Here is a 21,800-nt window from a genome sequence, read left to right as displayed (position 1 = left end):
TCCTCTGCCTGTAAGTCGGCCTGGCGTAATCATCATCTTTCTCTTCTCAGGGCACTTACGTTTAACTGAAGTTTACCCACAATTAACAGGGTTGCTCCAGCATTCCCTTTATCTGAGTGCATATTTAGAAGACTTGTCTGGAGAATATTAAAGAATTAGTTTCACTTTAAAATTAAGCCTTCAGTCTGAATACAATGTCGACGTGTTTATTATTTTAACCTTCCTTATCAATTTGAGTCATTGACCACACAGATTAGATATTGTTTTTGGTTGGATTTAGAGCCTGAGACAAGAGACTAAATCTCTCTGGGCCTGTTTATTCATCTGATCATGAGTCCTACCCAGAAAGCTATTGTAATAGGATGTGTTCTGGGCAGGGCTGAGCCTGTTAGCTCTGCAGCGAGGCTATTGCCACTGATGTTAGCTGATTATGATAAAGTTGATAGACTCTATCCAGGTGAAGCTTGGGGTTGGGGTGGGGCCTGGGAGCCTGCAGATGGGGATGGGTAGCTCCCAGTCCAGTCTGGTGTTAAGAACCTAGATGATCAGCAAGAAGCTGTCAATACCACCTGTGTGTGTGCTGCTGTATCCGCCTGTGTGTGTGCTGCTGTGTCCACTTTTGTACTGCTGTGTCTGCCTGTGTGTGTGCTGCTGTGTCCACCTGTGTGTGTGCTGCTGTGTCCACCTGTGTGTGTGCTGCTGTGTCCACTTGTGTGCTGCTGTGTCCGCCTGTGTGTGTGCTGCTGTGTCCTCCTGTGTGTGTACTGCTGTGTCTGCCTGTGTGTGTGCTGCTGTGTCCACTTGTGTGCTGCTGTGTCCGCCTGTGTGTGTGCTGCTGTGTCTGCCTGTGTGTGTGTGTGCTGCTGTGTCTGCCTGTGTGTGTGTGTGCTGCTGTGTCTTTTTCAATGATTTTCAAAGAGACCTACTGGCCAGAGCATGGTTATGAAAGCATATTGGTTAATACAGACTGTAAGGTAATGATTTCCAGTTCCTGTACAAAGCTAGGATCTTGTTTTAGGCCATACCAATATGTATTCTGATTTCATGTTCATAGATGTATTCTCATTTCTTATAGATTATTTGTGGCTTTTAAAAAATGTTTTCTTGTTTCCATGCTAAGACTTTTATTTTTTAGATTATCTACTAGATAGACATTTATGAATCAAGTTGTGAGTTATATACCCATTCTGCTTTACTAAATATTCTCAAATGATTCATACAAGAAATTGTAACAGTTTACATTCTTACCAGCATTATATAATATAGGTTCCAGGTCACCGATGTCATATTATTTTGAGTTAATAGATCTCTAAATTCTTCAAAATAGTGTTTGAATGCAGTTCTAATTTGTGGTTCTCAAATCAATTACTTTTCTTACATGTATAAATCATTCATATTTATTTTTCTCCCTTAAATTGCTTGTGTCTTTAGCCCCCTTTGTCCTGTTTGCCCTTCTCCTCAAGAACAGTTTGAATGTGCCCCTCCTCATACTCCTTCATTGGGCTGAGACTTTTTTCCTTTTGCCCTGTTATGCACCTAAACTTCCACTAGAGGGCATTCTCAAAGTTTTACATTGTTCTAAGTTTCCTCGCCAGTTGAAATTACACTGTTTTCAAATTAAAAGTGATGGTGTTTAATGTAAATCCCTTTATAATAGAACCTAAGCCTGTAGATGTAAAGCGTGAAAGGCTGAGGTAGGGAAGGGACCAGTCTGTGCTTTGGGGTTGGTTGGGTTTTGCTGGAACAGAAAATCATGAATAAATGGCCCTAAAATTAACAGTACCGAATGGCTTAAGATGATCTCATTGTATTGCTAGTTCCTCATCATGAGGAACTAAACTGACAGATACTATTGAGAGTGAGATTGTGAGAGTGAGTTCAGTCAGCCAGTCAAGAAGCAGAAAAATTCACCAATGGGCTGTAGACATGGCTGGTGGTTAGGAGCGATGTTACTTTTGCAGTGGACCCAGATTCAGTTCCCAGTAGGCACATGATGGCTCACAGTCATCTGTAACTCCAGTTCTCGGGGATCCAACTCCCTTTTCTGGCCTCTACGGGCACCAGGCACATGTGTGGTACACATATATACATGCAAGCAAGCGTCCATACACATAAAACAAGAGTAAATCTTAAAAGTGAGAAAAAAAAATCTCCAAAGCCATATTGCGTACGTGTTATGAGAACACAGTTTTGTTTCAATATAAGGGACACAGACTGTAGAGATGGCTCAGCTGTTATAGGCTCAGCTCACAAGCAAAAGCACAGTATATGGAGAGAGCGTGTCAAAATTAATGTTGCTTTATGTAGGCTAAGTTAGCTCTCTGTTCACCGGTGATAAGGTTGGAGATTATGAGTGAACACTGACAATCGAGACAAGGCTGGGATGTGCCCAGACCTTACTCATATTGCTTGTGTCTTTCCTTATACAGTTGAGGAAACTGAGGACTAGATGTTTAGTAAAAGTCCTTGTGGCTGAGGCAGGACTGGTTCATCTGCAAGTGGCATTCCTGCCTCAGGAAAGAGCACACTCATTGACGTTCCTAGCTTTATGATCTAGATGCTCAATTCCAGTTGGGTCCCATGTGGTTTTCTTGCACACCGAGACAACTTTTGCACCGTTTATTAACGGCACTCTCTTGGTTACTGAGCCTGCCTTATTCCAGCCTTGCGAGTAGATGAGGATGCCTAGTAGTCGGCGTGGGAAAGCAGCTGCAGTGTCAAGTCTAGGAAAGAACAGCGATCTCAGGAAAGTGCACACAGACAAGGAAAGGCTTGTCAAAGAGGTGACCACGAGATGGAGTTTGCTGATGTTACTGAAATCCCAGCATCATGAGTCCGAGTCACATGATGGGTTCTAATCCTGTCTCTGCTACTCAGACCACTGTAAACAGTTACACTTTATTTGTACAACGGGCTGAGTAATAATTTATTCCTTACTGTGTGTGTGTGTGTGTGTGTGTGTGTGTGTGTGTGTTAGAATCTGTCACCTGTAGCCAGTACGTAAGGTTAACAATTATATTGGTTGTTATTCTTGTAGGTTTTTAGTTGTAATAGTATTGGGGAACTCTTGCTGGACCTGTTTATTTTGTTGTTGTTGTTTTTAAGTAAAGATGGATATGTAGATGTATTATAATCTAGACTGAAAGGAACATACTGCAGTTTTTCTAGGGTTGCCAGTAAATAAGTACACATTTTAGTTGCATAAAATAGAGAAAGTATACTGGATAATGTAAATGCCAGGGTAATAGCAGTGGCTGAATCTTGAGATGACAGCTTCTCATTCCTTCTAATGTCAACTTAAGGCAAATCATTTTAGTCAATTTCTGTAGTTTGATTCAGAGTCAAGCAGTTGTGAAGCTTCTGGGAAGAGATAATGCCTAAGAGAGATTTTAAATTGATAGCAAATTCCCATTACATTATTCATCTCCAAAACTGTAACATATATTTTGTAGCCAACGGGTCATCGTCTTCCCAGTAGACTAGAAGAATTGACTTATTTGCATGATTTTGTCAGGATCTTGAAATTTAGTGACAGAGGTAGAGAAGGTTTTAAGGGAGGGAAATGAGACAGACGTGTTTTCTTTCCTGTAGTAAATAATGCCTTGTCCTTTGTTTTTGGAGGGAACACAGTTTCTGGCAGTAGGAGACATTTAACCAATAAGAAGTTCATTTTGGATGTGAAAAGCGAGACTAGAGGCTGCCACCGTGTTAGATGGGCAGTGAGTGACACGAGCCACAGATAAGACAGTCAGGAGACAGGCAGACTACAACTCTGAGATTTGTGAATGTAACTTTAGCCACTGACTGAGCTTAGAAGATGAATCTTCTGGAAATACCACCCACTTTCAGATGTGATTACCCAGACAGATTAGAAACAGAGGGAGGAATGGCTGTAAATCTGTTTTAATTATTGTGATGCTTGGGGGGTGTGCTGCCATGCTAGCCAGAGCCCGAGTAACCTCAGATTGTTTTTCCTTTGGATCGTGGCTAGCTCTAAAGCCTCGCGGTCACGTGGACAGATTGGGCTGTACTGCGGTGAGTGTTCACCTACATTCCCGCCTCACTTGTGTCTCTGTCTCGTTCCTTAGACCTGGGAAGACCCTCATCTGAGAGATAAGAGCACAGACTGCTGTGGAGACAACGATCCCATTGATGTTTGTGAAATAGGCTCAAAGGTTTGTCTTCCAGATGTTAAGCCTCACGTGTTCTGGTTTATTCCTGTCATAAAATTTCATTTTGGCCTCCAGCTCTCCCATTCTTCAAAGTCTGGGCATGCTCATTTCTCTGATACTCAGACTGCTATCTCTTTACTTCCCTTCCCTAAGTCCGGCTTGGTAAACCACAGCAGGTGAAGTCCAGCTACCGCCTGGTTCTGATAACATACGTGACACAGCTGCATCCGTGTGCGCCTTGTCCAGGGTACTCACATCACAGCAGCTGAGCTGAGGACTTGTAGCAGGGACTGTAAAGCCTAAAGCATCCACCGTCTGACCCTTTATTGGAAGCTCGCCAAGCTCTGTCTTCAGATCCTTTGCTGCTGTCTAGACAGAGACTTCAGTACTGACGAAAAGCAACTGCTGGAGCTGGGCGTGGCTTCCTGGTAGGATGCTTGCCTGAAAAGTGTGGTCCTTAGGACCCGGGGGCAGAGCTAAGGATGCTGACACACACCTGAAATGCCAGTTCTGGGGAGGCAAAGACAAGCAGATACCCAGAACTTGGTGACCAAATAGCCGGGTCTGCTTGGTGAAGTTCCAGGCAGTTGAGAGACCCTATCTCAAATGAAAGCAAGAGGAGCCCAAGGAATGACACTGGAGTTTGTCCTCTGACCTCACCCATGTGTCCCTGCACTCACAAGTGTATACAAATGTGCAAGCACACGCACACGCACACACACGCACACGACAAACAGAACAGAAACCCTCCTCTTTATCTATTTGCTTCCAGGCTGCCGAGTCCTGTGGAGAAAAACGAAGTCGTAGTCCGCAGGCCTATGGGCTCCTACAGCCCATCAAATCTTCTGTCTCTCCGGCTCCTCTGTTTCTACAGCATGTTCTCTTGTTGTTTATTGTTGCTCTGTGCTCCTCCTATGTGGTTTGTGTTCTCAGGAGAGCCTCTCATCTTTGAGGTCAAGTGTGCCCCCCCCATACCTGTGTTCAAGATTTCCACACTTCCTGCCTCTAAGTGGCGTTTTCTTCTTCTTTCTCTGTAGTATCAGCAACTCCTCTTTCATCTTTGGCTTCTTCTCACATGCAGCCTCCCTTACCTCTACACAGAGCCAGGTAAGAAGAGCTGTCAGTACCCCTCCGTCTCTTCCTTCTCTTTCAATTGTCACTCCGTTGTGAAAAGGTTCCATCTTCCCTCCCGACATCATTTTAAACACACCACCCTCCCTGGGCCCCAGACAGCACTGCAGAGGCAGTGGGTTTCCTTCAGTGCTCACTACCGAACAGAGCAGTCCCCTTCTTCCTTTGAGGCTCAGGAGGTCTTGCATGGGACTTAGATTATATCACAGAAGTTTACTTTCCCTCCGAGTACTCTGGCTCCCTCCCGGTGGTTTTTGTTGCAAACTTTCCTTCTGCCCACTCAGCCCAGGGGAGCAGGAGGGTGAGCCCTTGTCAACCCCTATCCTCCTTCCAAGGACCCCAGGTTTTGCTCTTGAATTGACGACTTCAGCTCATCTCCTTGCGTTCAGCGTTCTAGATTCTGATGTCTCCTGGGCCTCTCCAGCTTGTGTTCCAAGTTGTATTCGCTTTTTCCTTTTTTAAATTCACAGCTCTCGGTATTTTTTAATATCGAGACAAAGCAAAACAAAAGGTGAGCCACAAAGGCATAGTGAATAAATAGAAGAGATGCTGCCTGAAGACATGGCCCCTTCCTTTCTCAGCTCCACTATTCCACCAGAAGCAGGCGTCATCCTGACAGTTTGCTTCTCTTCACCCAGCTAATGACCCAATATTGATTTTGTGTCCCAAAGAGCTTTCAAAACCAATTCTTTCCCTTCCCGCTGCAGTAGCTTCATCTAGTTTGATGGTAATGTCTCACTTGACGTACTCCTTCTACTGTCCTGTTTCCTCACTGAGTTTTTATTGCGCCAAACTCGGCTGCCTTACCCCTTTTGGTACAGCCTCTCCTGACGTTCTTGTATGCACACTGCCCGCCAGCTCTAGTCCATCTGAACCGGCCTTCAGTCATCCTCTTTATGGAGAGAGTTGTGCTTTCCCACTGCGCCTTCTTTTCTTTGTTGAGCTAAAAACTCACTGCCCTGGGCAGTCGCGGATCCACCGGCTTCAGTTGCAGTCCTTTGCTAGGCACATGCGCAGTACTGAATACAAGCAGGGGTCCAGATCTCCACGTTTTTTGAGGTAGTTAAACTCTGAGGACAGGAAGGTCCACTGCATCTGTCCTCACTCCTGGGCTCAGTGCCTGGCATGGAGAATATGCTTAATTTAAAGAATGCCAAGTGGAATTTGCTAGTTGTTACCGTCTTCTGACTTAGTTGAAGTCAGTTGTTAGAAACTGACGTTTTCATCTTCAGGCGGCGTCTATCTGTTTCCTTAGGATTCTCGATTCTCTCCTTGTTTCCAGTGTCCGTCATTCTGATTCCTGCTTGTCGCCTCTTAATTGTCAGTGTCGTTTGTTGCTTTTTCATGCCTTGATTTTCTACTTTCCGTTCTGGCATCTCTCCCTCTTCTCATTCGTCATCCTATTCCTACTCCTTTTGTGAGGTGAGAGATCCTGTCTGCCTCGAAATTCTGACTTTATACACAGATTTGTCAGAATTCATGTGTCTGTTACTGTTATTCTTGCCTGGCACATGAATTCAACAAAAAATATGAATGAAGTATTGACTTTTTTTTTTCAAATTTAAGGTGTAGTTTTCCGAATTTATCTTTTTTTTTGGTTTTTCGAGACAGGGTTTCTCTGTGTAGTCCTGGCTGTCCTGGAACTCACTCTGTAGACCAGGCTGGCCTCGAACTCAGAAATCTGCCTGCCTCTGCCTCCCAAGTGCTGGGATTAAAGGCATGTGCCACCACCGCCCAGCTCCGAATTTATCTTTTAAAAAATGTTTTCTTCTAAGAGCGATAAAGAGATGTATATAATATTAAATAGGCTACAGAAAAAGAAATGATTAATCATTGTAATGAATACCTCCTATGCCGAGATTCTATGCCGAGCTCCTTGGTTTCCTGCCCGTTTCTTATTTCATAACAAGTGAAAATCACTAAGTAAAATTTCATTGCTGAAAAGATTATGTTTTAAATTTTTTTTCTTGTTCTTGGAATATAACTTGTGGGGGGTAGTCAATTCATATTTAGTACAAAATATTCAGTCAACTTAACTGGTATGAATAAAAATATTAAAGGCATCTTATTTTCACCCATGTCAGTGTGACAATGAACATGTAATTAGTGAGATTGGAACTGGAAATAAATGTTAACAACATTTGACATAAGTTGACATGGCACAGTCACACTTATCTGAAAGTCAAGAATACTAAGAAAATTTAATGTGGATTTTTGTGTGTTTTCTGTATATTTGTTTTTTTGAGACAGAGTTTCTTTGTATAGCCTTGGATGTCCTGCAACTAGCTATGTGGACAAGGTTGGCCTGGAACTCACAGAGATCTTGCCTCCCAAGTGTATAATTATTATTGAAAGCATTTTTTTTTACATTTTACATAAATGTAAAATGTGGTATATAGTAAGTGTGTAGTATATAATTATTGAAGAATATATTAATATTGTTATATTTTGCTAGATTATTCTAGAACTTACAATATTATAGGCCTGCCTACTATTTAAACCCTAGGCAGAAAATTCACCCATTCAAGATTTCTTGGTCCATGTGATGGTTTGTATATGGTTGACCCAGAGAATGTCAGTATTTGGAGGTGTGGCCTTTTTGGAGTAGGTGTGGCCCTGTTGGAGTAGGTGTGTCATTGCTGGTGTAGGCTAAGACCCTCATCCTAGCTGTCTGGAAGCCAGTCTTCTCTTAGAGGCCTTCAGATGAGGATGTAGACCCTCTCAGCTCCTCCTACACCATGCCTGCCTGTGCACTGACATGTTCCTGCCTTGATAATGGATTGAACCTCTGAACCTGTAAGCCAGCTCCAATGAAATGTTGTCCTTTAAGAGCTGCCTTCCTTGGTCATGGTGTCTGCAGTAAAACTCTACCTAAGACAGTCCACAAGAATAGAAAACTTGTTCACACTGTTGCACACACTTTGACACTGTTACTTACCATTATTCTCTTTTGTTAACTGGGCCTGGTTGAAGTTTGTTCCCGCTAGGGTGGAATCAGTATGTAACATAGGTTTAAAGACTCTTCTTATAGTTGATTATTCCAGGCTCCTGAGACCATGCATTTGGTATGACTATTTTAAGAAATCCATGTAGATCCTAGAGGGGATAATACTCCCTGTAGAAACCTTTTGGAGAAGTACATATATGAACTGCAGCATGGGGACGTAAGATATGATCTTCACTTTACTGGTGAGAAACTGAAACCTACAAGATTGTGTGGAATAATTTGCTTCAAGTCATCTCTTAGGATTGTGGAGAACAAATTCAACCCAACATTTATGACTAAAGATCCTGCCTTTTGAAATTTCCCCACAAGAGCTAGAAAAGACTTGCTGGGTATACCTGAAACTTGGGGACAAAGTTATGATCTTCCTTTCAGAATCTCAACCTAGTTTACAAACTGAATAGTGTTTGCTCCAGCAGAAGTGGTCACCGCAAGGATAGAGTGACAGCCCTGCTGGGACAGTCGATGTCCTCTGTCAACTAGAGGAACTAATTCCTCCAGTCAGCATGAGCCATGGCAGAACTTACTAAATGAGAAGTAAATACAGTCTCCTTTGAACGAAGCAGTGTCTAAGGAGTGTCCTAAATGAGCTATAAGAAAAATGGCGGTGGGAAGTCTTTGAACATACATAGCTACTGAGTGAAGGAAAGAAACAGGAGCCTGTCAGTTGATAGTAGACTGAGGGCCACAGACAGAAATGTTTAACATTGTGAATTTCTTGAGAGAACATGAATATTCATCTCTCCTTCATGAGAAGACTGCACATACGGTCAGCATAAACTTATTGGCTTGATTTTTACTGGAGTGTGGCAGCTTTATACAGATTTTACCATTTGTTCTAAGCACCCTTTACAGTTTTGGGTTTGAGTTTCCTCCTCTGTTGAGGGTATTACAGCCAAGCAATGCTTCATTTGAAATAAGGCTCCTTCTCTCTCAGTGTTACTCTGAGATCAAAGGCTATTTCATCTGACAAAACCTGACAATTGGCTCAACTTGCTTCCTGCTCTCCTTAACAGTCTACAAAACAGACTCACTGTTATGTTGTTGGAAAATAGGTCTTGTGAGTAAGAAAACAAAGCAATTGAGAATGGAAATTCTTGAGAACTTCCCTGCTTCCTGCTTCTGTATTGAGGCTGGTGTTTGAGGTGGCTAAATCTTTGTCAGAGCAGTGTCTCTGGAGCATCCCTCAACTCTTCCGCTGAGATGCTAATAAGCCAAAAATGTCTCCAGACAGCCGATATCTCCTAGAGGTCAAGACTGCCTCTGGTTGAAAGCAGCTCGGTCAGTGTATCTCTGAGTTACCCAACATGGCCGCTTTTCAATGACAATTACACAGAAACTTCAAACTCAAGATGTTTTGTTTTATGAAGACTGTACAATTCCTTTGGTCCCTTGTACCATGCTCTTCTGAATGAAGCCTTTTCCTCAAGGGTTTGTACTCTAGATTCTGTAATTGCTTCTCCTGACAGTTCTAGATTCTTCTGCCTATTTCTGTTCTCTAGATCTTGTTTGTCCACACCCTCTTTAGAATGGAGAATCACTGTCAGCGAACACTCTGTGACCCAGCCTGAAATGTTAGCCTTGCCCATTAGCTGCAAATTTGCCCTGTGAGGTACTTTAGGTTTGAGAGTAGGCATACTCCACATTGCAAATATCACCCCTATCTTGTATAAGTATCTCTACATCTTCCTTTTGGACTTTGAGGACCAAGAGTTTAATAGATGATAGACTAGCCACTGGAGACCCTCATGTAATTGTTTCTGCTCCAAAGATGAGGTTTCAGTCCCATTGATACAGTCAAACACATATCTGCTTGCGTGGTAATCACTTCATGTACACTTAGGTTAAGGCTTGAGAGTCATTTTACAAGTGTTTTGAATGGAATTACTTGATTTTATGGTTTAGTATCATTTTCTTTCTCTAAACACTTTGAATGCCTGCAAATGACTTGGTTTTACACACCTTATTTTTTTTTAATGGAAAGCTCCATTTTTAATCACAAGGAGATTTGTCTCCTGAAACATGTTTATAGTGTAAGCTTATAGAGGAGTTCAGTAGCCAATTAAACTTTTAAAAATAAAAGAATAGAGCAGAAATGGCCAAGTGAGAAGGCTTCAATCTTCACCTTAGGGGGAAGGAAATAACTATGGGAGGCAGAGGGAGGGGGGACCTGGATGGGAGAGGGAAGGGGGAAAGGAAAGTGGGGGAAGGGCAGCAGGATCAGATATAGGGGGCAGGGAGAAGGAGAGAAGCCCAGAGGGCCAAGAGAATGAGTGGAAATAAGCAGCCTCGGGGGTGGGAGGTAGGAGAACTCTCTAGAAAGTACCAGTGACCTGAGAAGAAAGACACTCTCAAGACTCACTGGGAGTGACCTTAGCCAAAATACTCAACATTGACAGAATCTGAAGACTCCACTTTCAGTAGATAGACAGGCCCTCAAGTGGAGGAATAGGGTTACTAACCCACAGCCAAAATTCTTGACTTAGAATTGTTCTTGTCTAAAAGAACTTCTCTAAAAATAGAGAGGAGACTGAAGGAAAGGAGGTCCAATGATGGCCCAACTTGGGATCCATCTCATGGGGGCAGGGCACCAAAGCCTGACACTATTACTGATGCTATGATGTGCTTACAGATGGGAGCCTGGTATGGCTGTCCTCTGAGAGTCCCAACCAGCAGTTGATTGAGACAGATGCAGATACTTACACCCAACCATTTGAGTGAAGTCAGGGACTCCTGTGGTTGACTTAGGGAAAGGATTAAACCTGAAAGGGAGAGAGACCCCATAGGAAGACCAGCAGCCTCAACTACCCCAGACCCCAGGGAGCTCCTAGAGGCTGAGCCACCAACCAGGAGCATACATGGGCAGGTCCGAGGCCCATAGCAGAGGTCTACCTGATCTGGCCTCAGTGGGAGAAGATGTGTTTAATCCTTAAGAGACTTGAGGCCCCAGGGAAGGGAAGATCTGATGAGGAGAGAGCACCTTCTCGGAGGCAAGGGGGAGGAGGAATGGGATGAGAAATTGTGGAAGGGGGACCTGGTGGAGGCAATGACTAGAATGTAAATAAGTAAAATAATTTTTAAAAATAAATAAAAACGATATAAAAGGCATCCAGGCATTGACAGCCTGAGGGTACTGAGATCACTTTGTCAAGCTGTGGACCATCAAAGTCAACTTCTGGTGTAGTGTATGTATGTACCTGTGTATGTACATGGGAGAGGACATATATATTTATGTTACATGATATGGAGACAGAACTTAGCCTCTGGTGGCATTCCTGCTCACGTCCCATCCACTTTGGTTTTTTGAGGCAGGATTTCTCATGGACCATTGGCTCTTGCCTGTTTGGCTGAGCTGGTGATCAGAGACTCAGGGTCTCACCTTGCTTCTGATTCCCAGCATTGGGGTCACAAGCACTACACCCAGCTTTTAACCAGAGTCCTGGGAATCAAACTGAGGTCCTCATGCTTACACAGCAAGTGTGGGCTACTGAACCATCTCCTGGCCCAGCTTCTTACTTAGTTTACCCTAACCTCACTTCTCAGCATTCTTTGAACCTGTTCTGTCTCTGTGTGGCAGTAACAATCATTCCACTGTGTGTCACCTTCTTAAGACAGTTTTCAGTGTTCTCAGGCATAAAAACACAGCACTTGTTGGGGCTGGTGTGAAGTAACCTTTTCTTGAGGACTGATTTAATCCCACTTTCAGCCTCTATTACACTGTGTGTATTTCTGGAGTAAAATCTTGTCTCCAGACTGTTACACATGAATTGTAGCTGCTGCCTTATCCTCCCTGTGGTGGGGGTTGTTGTTGTTGTTCTTTTTAAATTGTATCCCATTTCTTTCTTCATTTATTTATTGTGTATGTGTGTGCACCACACGTATGTGCATGCTCATGGGTAAGAAGTGGAGGACTGAGGACACCTGCTGGCTTCCGGGGCCTGTGCTCCACAGATGTGCTGGGTATAAAAGCCAGACAATTGCAGGGACTTCCTCCATGGATAGTTTCCTTCTGGAGTCATGATTTTACACTGCTAGTTGTTTAATGTCTGGTTCTCTAGAAGGACATAAAGGTTTCTGTTTATTTGATTGTTTTGTTTTCTTAATTGGCAATTCTTTTATGGGTGAAAGTAGAAACTTTGAGATGCCCGTTCCTGGAAAAGAGACTGCCAGACAAGCTTTCTGACCGTTTCTACATGGTTTATATTTACTGGAACTACATATGTTTCTGTCCTGTGAGTGTGGTTTTATGGTTAATCCTTCCCAAGACTTGCAAATGACGGGCCTTTTCTCTGTGAAAGGTTCTTTCCCGTGGAGACGTGGTCCATGTGAAGATCCTTGGGACTCTGGCACTTATCGATCAGAGTGAAACAGATTGGAAAATAATTGCGATCAATGTGAATGATCCTGAGGCTGAAAAATTTCATGGTAAGTCTGGACCTTCCCCAAAAACCCAGAAGTAAATCAGTGTGTTGTTAGGATTCTTAGAACTCAAAGGGGAGTCATGGAACATGTATTTAGGGGTTAAGCAGAGTTTTAAAACTCTCCTTCTATAGTCCACAGAGATTAGCCTAATGTATTGTTTTGTGAGTTATGTCATCTTCCTAGAATGAGGAAGGTAAAAGAAAAATTGGAGACAGACAAATGATACTTTGTGTGGATACAAGAAGTTAGTACTGTGTGTTTCTACTTTCTGTCTTACCCTCCCCGCCCCTCCCTTACTTCAGTCTTCCTGTCTCCTGGCTTCCTCCTCCTTAGTTCTGCATAGATAGCACCTTTGTTCTGCAAGCAGCTAGTTCTTAATCTGTGTGGTTTCTGTGACTTGAGATGGTACTTAGAAAGACAAGGAGGACTTCCTAGCTCTTTCCCTGGGGTTGGGGAGGGTGGATGTAAGCAGACATCTACTCCCTCCTCTTAGGGAACCTGCACCAAACCTAAGTACATTCCACCAGAGGCTACCTTAGGGAAGCAGTGAATTTAGCAGCCTCTTTCTGAGCATGGGTGAGGGATCTTTACAGGAGTGTGGTGATGTCAAAGCAGCCATACCAGCAAAAAGCTGTGCTCCGGGTTAAACACACAAAACCAAACCTTGGCAGACAGGATCTCCACTTGAGAGAGAACGTGCAGAGTTGTGTTCTGATCTGGGTGACCTGACTAAGGATAGTATTTTCCAGTTCTAGCATTCCTGTTCTAGTATTTACATGCATATTTCATAATCTTACTTTTCATACAGCTGAGCAATGGCCTTTTGTGTCCAGTTACCTCGTTTTCTTACTCACTAATCTAATGATGACCGTCTAGGTTAATTCTGTTTCCTAGCAATTGTGAACAAAAGAGCAATGAACATGCATGTTCAGAACAATTTAAAGTAGGCCACATCCTGACCACGGTATATTTACTTACACACATCTTTTACTGTATTAATAGAGACATACCTGTAGGTTTTTCATTAGTAGCTGGGAGTAGTAGTTTACATCTATAAAACCAACACTGGACTGGCTGACACAGGAGGATCACCATGAGTAGTTCAGGACAACATGGACTACACAGTGGGAGCTTGTCTCAAAACATTTTTAAAAATCAACATTACTACCAAGTTTCTCATTCTATAACTATATTGGATGCTGAACTCTTTTAAAAGCTAAATAAAGTTTGAAATGAAATACCCAGTTAGAAGATTGCCCAGCCCCCACCCCCCCTTTTGGCTCATTAACACTTGGGAAGCACTGGGACCATTTAATCAACTGTAAGTAGTTTCTAGTCCTTAATGCTTCGTAATGGTACCCTAATGGTCTGAAAGGGTTAATAATAAGACTCCCGGGTACCTAATTGTACTGGAGATGGCTGGGTCATTAGAGATAATAGTGCTGGGTTAAAAAATAACCAAGCTCAAGCTTTTTAAGAAAATTGGAGTACGTGGGCTCCTGCCACTCCTCTTCGGTTTGATTAACTGCCTGGGGACCTTAGTGGGGCGAGACGTGGGGATCTGGAAACTTGGCAGCTGTTTCTTCTGGTTTTGTCTTTAGCTAAATGAAAACTACTGTCCTATGTCCGGTAAAACTGTTGCCTCTCAAGTGATTTTATACTTTTAAATGAAAGCTTACAAACCAAAGCTTAAAATCAGAACAATGACATTGATTTTAGAACATCTGGGATGAGTACATTACATAAACTGAGCTAGCTATGAGGAACTTATTTTACGTTAGGAGGTTGGAACCTTTTCAAAGGCCAGCATCAAATTGTCCTAAAGTTAGTTACCAGAGGTTTTAAGTGTTTCAAATGTGTAGAATTCCAAAGTTCAATTACGAAAATGTAAACATTAAATAGACTTCATATGTTCTTTTTTTTGTCTTCCAGGACAGGAATGAACACGTAGAAAGTGTGTCAGTTTGGCTATAATTTCACTTCGTATGTGTAAACATGTCTAGTGTCCCTACCATTTAAAAAATAACCAAATTATCATGTGCTTGTCTGTCATATACTCTTCTTCCCAGAGTATAATTTAATATTGTCATTAGAAAACAAAGTCAAGGGAGGGGTGATGAGGTGGGGAGGGAGGAGTGGAGGGAGGGAGGTACGAGGGACAGGATTTAATCGCAGTCCTAAGGCAGAATGTCTCTGCTGACTGCTGTAGCCAGACGCAGACTGTTAGGGGACAGTAGTGTTCTCTCTTGGGCTCAGAAGGTACAGACAGCCGAAGGGACAGACAGATCATGACTCTTGCATTCCTAGAGCTCTAGCGTATACAGCACATTGCCTTGTGTCTAGGAACAATGCCAGGCGCGTCCAGAGTTACCTGTTTTGTCATTATACAACTTCCATCAAGATGTGCTCTCCCCCTCTCCCTTGTTTAAGATGCTAAGGGAAGGAGACAGTTAATAAAGTAACAAAATAAAACCTCAGCCCTTCAAAGCCAGTCTGGTTCCAGACAAAGATCTCACCCCTTGCTCTTCTAAGGCATCAAGTTAGTCCAGTGTTTTTGTAACTTTTCGGGAGTGGAGACCATTTTCCCAGAGGCAGTAATGAACTGTAGTAATTAGAAGTCTGCTAGAGAGAGGGTAGTTCCTTTGATGTCTGTCCTTTGATCTCATTAATGGTTTAGATAGAGGCTTGGGTGTGGGGAGAGGGTGTGGTATCTCATTAGGAACTAATTACTGGGAGTCTCTTGCTTCGTTTTTTAATCTTGACCCCTGTAGGTTTTAGGGCTGTAGTCATATTCCTATGACACAGTAACATGGGGAGGTATAAGTTCTAAAATATTCCCGTTTGCTTGGCAAAGTCATATACTCCCCTCAAGCCCTAGAGCCATTCTACAGTTGAGTTGTGGGTTGCCCTCCTATCCTTGGCCCCAGACTGGAGGATTCTATGTTCCTTTCTTAGCAATACCTTTTACCTGCCTTCCTCTGTAAACAAACAGCAATCTTCAGGGTCATTGCTAAAGGAAACTTTGTTGCCGTAATTATTAGCAGTATAGCAGTCACACACACTGATGGTATTTGCTGGAGAGATTCCACACCTGCCCACATTTCAGAATGACAGATCCAGCCATGGGATCGTGAACCAGATGTCTTGGGAGCACAGCACCCTTTTTATCTGTCTTAGGGAGGCTCTTAAGTGTTAGAACTGGAGGTTATGAGGCAGTTTGGGCACCATGCCCGTCTGTCCTTGTAGCCACTTTTTGCAATACGCTTCAAATAAAATTACACTAGGAAAGTATTTAAATTTCTTTATACAGGGCCAGGGAATAGTTTTAATTGGGGGGGAGTCCAGGCAAAGTATCTTATTAGCTAGTAATGAATATATTTTAGAAAAAAAATCTATTTACTCTATTTGAGATTGCTCCTTTCTAGATTTATACAGAGTCTTACAGAATATTGTCTTGATTTCTGTTTCTGTGTGGTAAGTATATTCTGTAGTGTAGGTTTGACTTGGTAAGAGCAGAATTTGTAGGGCAGGGAGGAGCACGGAGAACGAAGCGATGGTGGTGCATTGACGGCGCACTGCAGTGATGACAGTGCGCCCTAGCGCCTGCGCATTAGGCAGAGCATGGCCCAACCTGGAGACTTGAGAGTCTTCCGAGGTCCTGAACAAGCACGGACAGTTAAGGAAAGTCATAACCTGAGTAGGAACCTCCTTGTGGTTCAGAAGGTGCAGGGCTATTAGGGAGTGACTGGTGTGATCTGTGAATATGAGACCATGTTCTTGCTTCCCATGGGTTTTGCTTAGAGGGCCCACGTCTCACTCTGTGTCACAGTATGGTTATCGCCAACTGCCTTTCTTTTACATAATAGAAGCAAAGGATGGTATTATACTTGTTAACAGATTTTGTCTAAATATAAAAATTCCTCAGTAGGATATATGCCTTCCTCTCCTTGTGTTAAGGTTTGGTGTGAATAATTCAGATAAAAGCCACAGGGTTTTCCCTTCTATGCTCTGTGTAAGTACGGGTGATTCCTAGATGGTGAGAATGAGCGGTAAGATTCAAAGCGACATTCTGTGATGCCTTTGTGCACTGTCCAGCACAGCGTACGTACCAAATATCTTAATTTTTAGTTGATACATCAGGGGATATATATGTGTTTCAAAAGTGGACATTTTGAGTGAAATCTGAAAATATCTTCAAAATAGAAGTATTTTAATTTATTTCAACAGGAGAAAAACATTCAGTTAATACTTGGAATTTGACATTTTAAATGATTATACTTCTTTAGTGTCGTGTAAATATACTTTATTTTTATATTTGTGCCTTTTTAATCATAGCTACATGTCATTGCTAAGTTGCCAATATATAATCTATTACCGAGTTTCTCACTTTAATCTCGGAGGTATCTCGGATCTTTTCTTGCTTTTGCATTCCCTTAAACAGCCATATCTTTCTTTTCAGTTGAAGTGATACTAACATTTCTGGTCTCAGCATCCTGAAACTAAAATTTATCTTCTTCATTGTTTACCAAACATTTTAGGAAAAATATTACTTTAAAGGATGGTAGAAAACCTCCCCACACTCATCCTTTACAAAGACATCTGGATTCTCTCCCTGGATAAAAGTCATTTTATACTTTCCACTGTTTCCTGACATTTACTCTGTAAACCGGGCTCCCTCGTCACCTGGCATCCTCCACCTCCTGTGAATGCCAGGCTCTTCTGTACGTTGGTGGCTTTGCAGATACATCTCTATCACTCAAATGTTCCTTAACTTTTAAGAGCCAGTCTAAATGTCATGTCTTCTCCAAGTGACTTTGATTCTATAAGACACACATAATCCTTCCCCCAAAAACCACCATTCTGCTTAATTCAGTTAAACATCTGATTTCACATATTTGTAATTTGTTTCCGTGTCTGTCCACCTGTCTAAATTGTGAACCCCTGAAGAGTATGCCTTTCATTTACTTTGCTAATTTGAGACAGGGCCTCCTGTACCCACAGCTAGCCTCAGGGTTGCTATGTAGCTGCTGGTGACCTTGAACTTCTGATCCTCTGGTCTCCACCTCCCAAATGCTGGAATCATGTGCACTACCACACCCTTTTCATAAGACTCAAACTCAGGCCTTGCACATGCTAAGTGAACAAATGGACACTTCTGGGCTACATCCCTAGCCCTCGGAATGCGGACATGCCATCACTTTAATGCACTTTCATACAGAGTTTAAGGAGTTCTGACAACTGTCAATGTTTGTCCTGATACCAAATGCTTCTGCCATCCACAGACTCCCCTTTGCCTGTGTATAGCCAGTGAGTCCCGTCTTCCTACCCTAAACTTGGAGTAAACATTGTTCTCCTTTCTGACTAATAGCCTTCTCTGGAATTTGCATCAGAGTGGTCCGGGGTCAGAGAGCTAGCGGGTGTCTTGTGGTGTGAATCACGGCCTTTAGAATAGGACCTTTTGCTCTTGTACGTGTCCTGGAGAATCGTATGCTGGGCAGAGGAGTGTGTTCCCTTTCATCATTGGATGGAGCTCTGTGGTGTGCCCCCGTACACTGTAGTTTGATTGGTGAGTGGACAGTGGTGTGCCCCAGTACACTGTAGTTTGATTGGTGAGTGGACGTTTGGATTCCCAATTTGGAGTTGATATGAATATTGAAGTTTTGGTGGGAATATGTTTTCATTTCCTATAAGGAAATACTCAGGAACAGGATCGTTAAATCAGATGTAATTCTAAGCTTAGCATTATAGGCCGCTGTTGAGCCTTTCAACAGCATATGAAAGAACAAGTTAAAATAATACCTGGTAAAGTTTCAGAGACTCCACACACATGCACACATGTAAGCATTGTTTTGTATTCACACAGCTTTCATTTCTATATCCATAGGCACTCACTCCCTTCCGGAAGATTCCCCAGGTCCAAGTCCCCATCCTGACCTCATTTTCCTTCTGTGTGAATGTGCCAGCACTTCTTTATAGCCCAGGGCCATGGTGCACACCGTCTTCATCTTCATGTATCTGAAATTACACTTTCCTTTATTTTGGAACTATAGTTTCACTGGATATAGTATTTTGAGTTCAAAGTTTGTATTTCTTAAGTTCTATAAACATATCTCTTCCTCCCCTCTTCCCTGTCTCTTTATTTCTGTTTCTTTCTCTCTGCTGTTTCTAATAAGTCAGTAGCCATTTGTGTTTTAAATGTGTTGTTGTTTTACAGGACCATGGTGGTCCACCCCTTTAATCCCAGCACTTGGGTGGCAGGGGCAGGCAGATCTTTGTGAGTTTGAGGATAACCTGGTCTATAGAGCTAATTCCAGGATAGCCAGTACTAAAGAGAAAACCTAGTCTTGGAAAAAAAATAATAATGATTTTTTTTCTCTCAGATCAATTTAAAGGCATTCTTCTTGCTTCTGGATTCCAGCACGTCTTGCTTATGCTCTGCTGCAGTGTCCCTTTGTCCCTGTTTGTCTTGCGTGTGCTGTACTGAGCTTGCTGGGTCTTGTTGCATTTAAGGGATTATATGCTGCTGATTTGTTTGTTTGGTTGGTTTGGTTTTGTTGTTTTGTTTCTGTTTTCCACTCATTCTCTTAACTCCTTCTGAGCCTTGTGACCCCTCATTTTATGTCACTTTACCATTTCCTAGATGACTAAATCCCTTTTCATTAAATAAACTGTTTTTGTCCCTCGCGAGGTCATTTCTACTGCTGTGTCCTATAGGCCTCTAGCTTTTATTTATTTTACTTATTATTTATATTATGTATTATATATGTTATATATTATTCATTATTTCGCCATATCTAAGTTGGTCATTCTGAGAGCTGAGTTTTCATTTTGGATACTCTCTTCCTTATTTTTATTGTTTTATACTTAGTTCCTGCTTCTCAGCTTCGACTTCTTTGCATTTACATTTTGTGAGCATAGTTCCTGAAGGTCCTTGAACATATTCATAGTAGCTACTTAATATTTCAGAGCAATATGTAACTAAGGTATATGGGTGGGTGGGGCTCTGGACAGGCCTCTGTGCTCCACTGTAGCTGGATTTACTATGGTGGGTGATTACGTGGGCCATCTTAGGATTGATTTCTGTCAGCTGCTTTTTTTTCAAGATATAGGCCTGGGAAATATTTTGTGCCAAGGCTTCACACAGCCACAGATGCAGGGCCGCAGGGCTGTTGTTCTGTTTCTGTAAGACTGGGTCTTAGATGGCTTCATTTCTAGCCGGCTTCATTGCTTTGTTGCTGTTCCCTTCCTGGTTTGGTTTTGTCTCTCTCTCTCTTCTTATACATTATCTACTTTACTGTGAGTAGTTTACCTGAGGAGGTGTGCTAAGATATTCAGTCAGAATCTTCTTTTCTTTAGCAATCTCTGTTTTCCCCAAAGTAAAATTCTCAGTTCAGAAATGTTCATAATTGCTGGCAAGTAGGTTCAAATACCAGAGCTGAGTGAAAATCTTATCTGCTTTACTTATGTCTGTGCGTGTATTTGTGTGTGTGTGTGTGTGTGTGTGTGTGTGTGTGTGTATCCTTTGTTCTAAGTGTTCTAAGTGTGTTTTTAAAATGGTTGTTTCATTCAGACACATGATAGAGAAACAATTCTAAGAACTAAACTGGGGCCAGTGAGATAGCCCGGGGCTAAAGGCACTTCCCCAACAGCTTAATGACCGTTTAGCCTTGTAGCCCACATGGAAAGAGAAACTCCTATTGGTTGTCCTCTGCCTGTGCTACAAGCACCACCATGACACATGTGTGTGTGTGTGTGTGTGTGTGTGTGTGTGTGTGTGTGTAATTAAGTAAGGGTCTAAAGTAAGGGTCTAAGCTAAAGGTCTTTGGTAGAGAGAGCCTGTCTAGCATGTGTACAGGAGATCCTGGACTATCCAACACTATCTTTTTAGTTTAAAATTTGATTTTGTATCTGTTCTTCAGTGTAAATGTGTGTTTAATAGAAAAATATTTTAGGGTTTCACTGGTGTGAAGAGACACCATGACCAAGGTAGCTCTTCTAAAGGACAATATTTAATTGGGACTGGCTTCAGTACATTATCATCATGGCGGGAAGCATGGCAATATTCAGGCAGACCTGATGCTGGAGGAGCCATGCGTCCTACTTCTTGATCTGCAGGCAGCCAGGAGGAGGCTCTTCCCACACTGGGCAGAGCTCAAGCATAGAGACCTCAAAGCTCACCCTCAGAGTGACGCAGTTCCTCTATCAAAGACACATCTAATAGTGTCACTTACCATGGGCCACACATATTCCAATGACCCCATTCCACTCCCTGGCTGCCATAGGCTTGTTCAAACGCATGAGTCTGTGGAGACCATACCTAGCCACACCATACTGCAAAATACATTTAGTCCAACTTCAAAAGCCCCCATAGTCTGTAACAGTTTCAACAATGTTAAACGTCCAAAGGTCAAAGTCTCTTCTAAAATTCATGCAATCTCTTAGCTGTAAGTCCTTATAAAATCAAAATGAAAAAGCAGATCATATACTTCTAACCTGTTGTGGCACAGGATAGACATTGCTGTTCCAAAACATCGTAGGCATGTTGGCACACACCGTTAATCTCAACACTCAGGTGGCTTAGTGTCTGAGAGTTGGAGAGTAGCTTGCTCTGCGTTGTGAGTTTCAGGACAGCTAGGGCTACATACAAATACCCGATCTCAAAAAGAGGAAGGGGGAGGGGGAAAACTTTGGTAACTTTTTTTTGCTTTCCTCTGTTTCAGATCATTACTTAATATTACGGACTTTTTTCTTCTCCATCCTTTGATATTTTGACTCTCTATTTTATTTTCCCTTCGTAGGGAGAGCCTTCCCTCCCACCTAGTCCCTTACTCTCTGCATAACTAACTTCTGTGGTTCTGTGGATTGTAGCTTGCTTAATGAAGACTTAACAATTAGCATCCATGTATAAGTGAATACATACCATATATGTATTTTGGGTCTTGGTTACCTCACTCAGGATGATTTTTCCCCCTAGTTCCATTTACCTGCAAATTTCATGCTTTTTTAAACAGCTGAGCAATATTCCATTGTGTAAATATTCCACATTTTCTTTATCCATTCATCTATTGACA

The 21,800-nt window shown here is 42.4% G+C and overlaps 1 protein-coding gene across 1 annotated transcript in view; it reads left to right on the top strand.

The window, feature by feature from the left end:
- Ppa2 (pyrophosphatase (inorganic) 2) overlaps positions 1-21,800 on the top strand; it is a 62,448-nt gene that overhangs the window by 23,124 nt on the left and 17,524 nt on the right. The window contains exons 6-7 of the mRNA XM_028760488.1: positions 4,089-4,175; positions 12,606-12,732. Of these exons, the coding sequence (XP_028616321.1) occupies positions 4,089-4,175; positions 12,606-12,732 (214 nt within the window). The remainder of the gene's footprint in view (positions 1-4,088; positions 4,176-12,605; positions 12,733-21,800) is intronic.

The sequence above is a fragment of the Grammomys surdaster genome, unplaced genomic scaffold (genome assembly GCF_004785775.1).
Source record: "Grammomys surdaster isolate TR1022 unplaced genomic scaffold, NIH_TR_1.0 126531, whole genome shotgun sequence".
In the NCBI taxonomy this organism is placed as follows: Eukaryota; Metazoa; Chordata; class Mammalia; order Rodentia; family Muridae; genus Grammomys; species Grammomys surdaster.
Note: the sequence above shows the minus strand (reverse complement) of the source record. Positions and strands in the feature narration are given on the sequence as shown.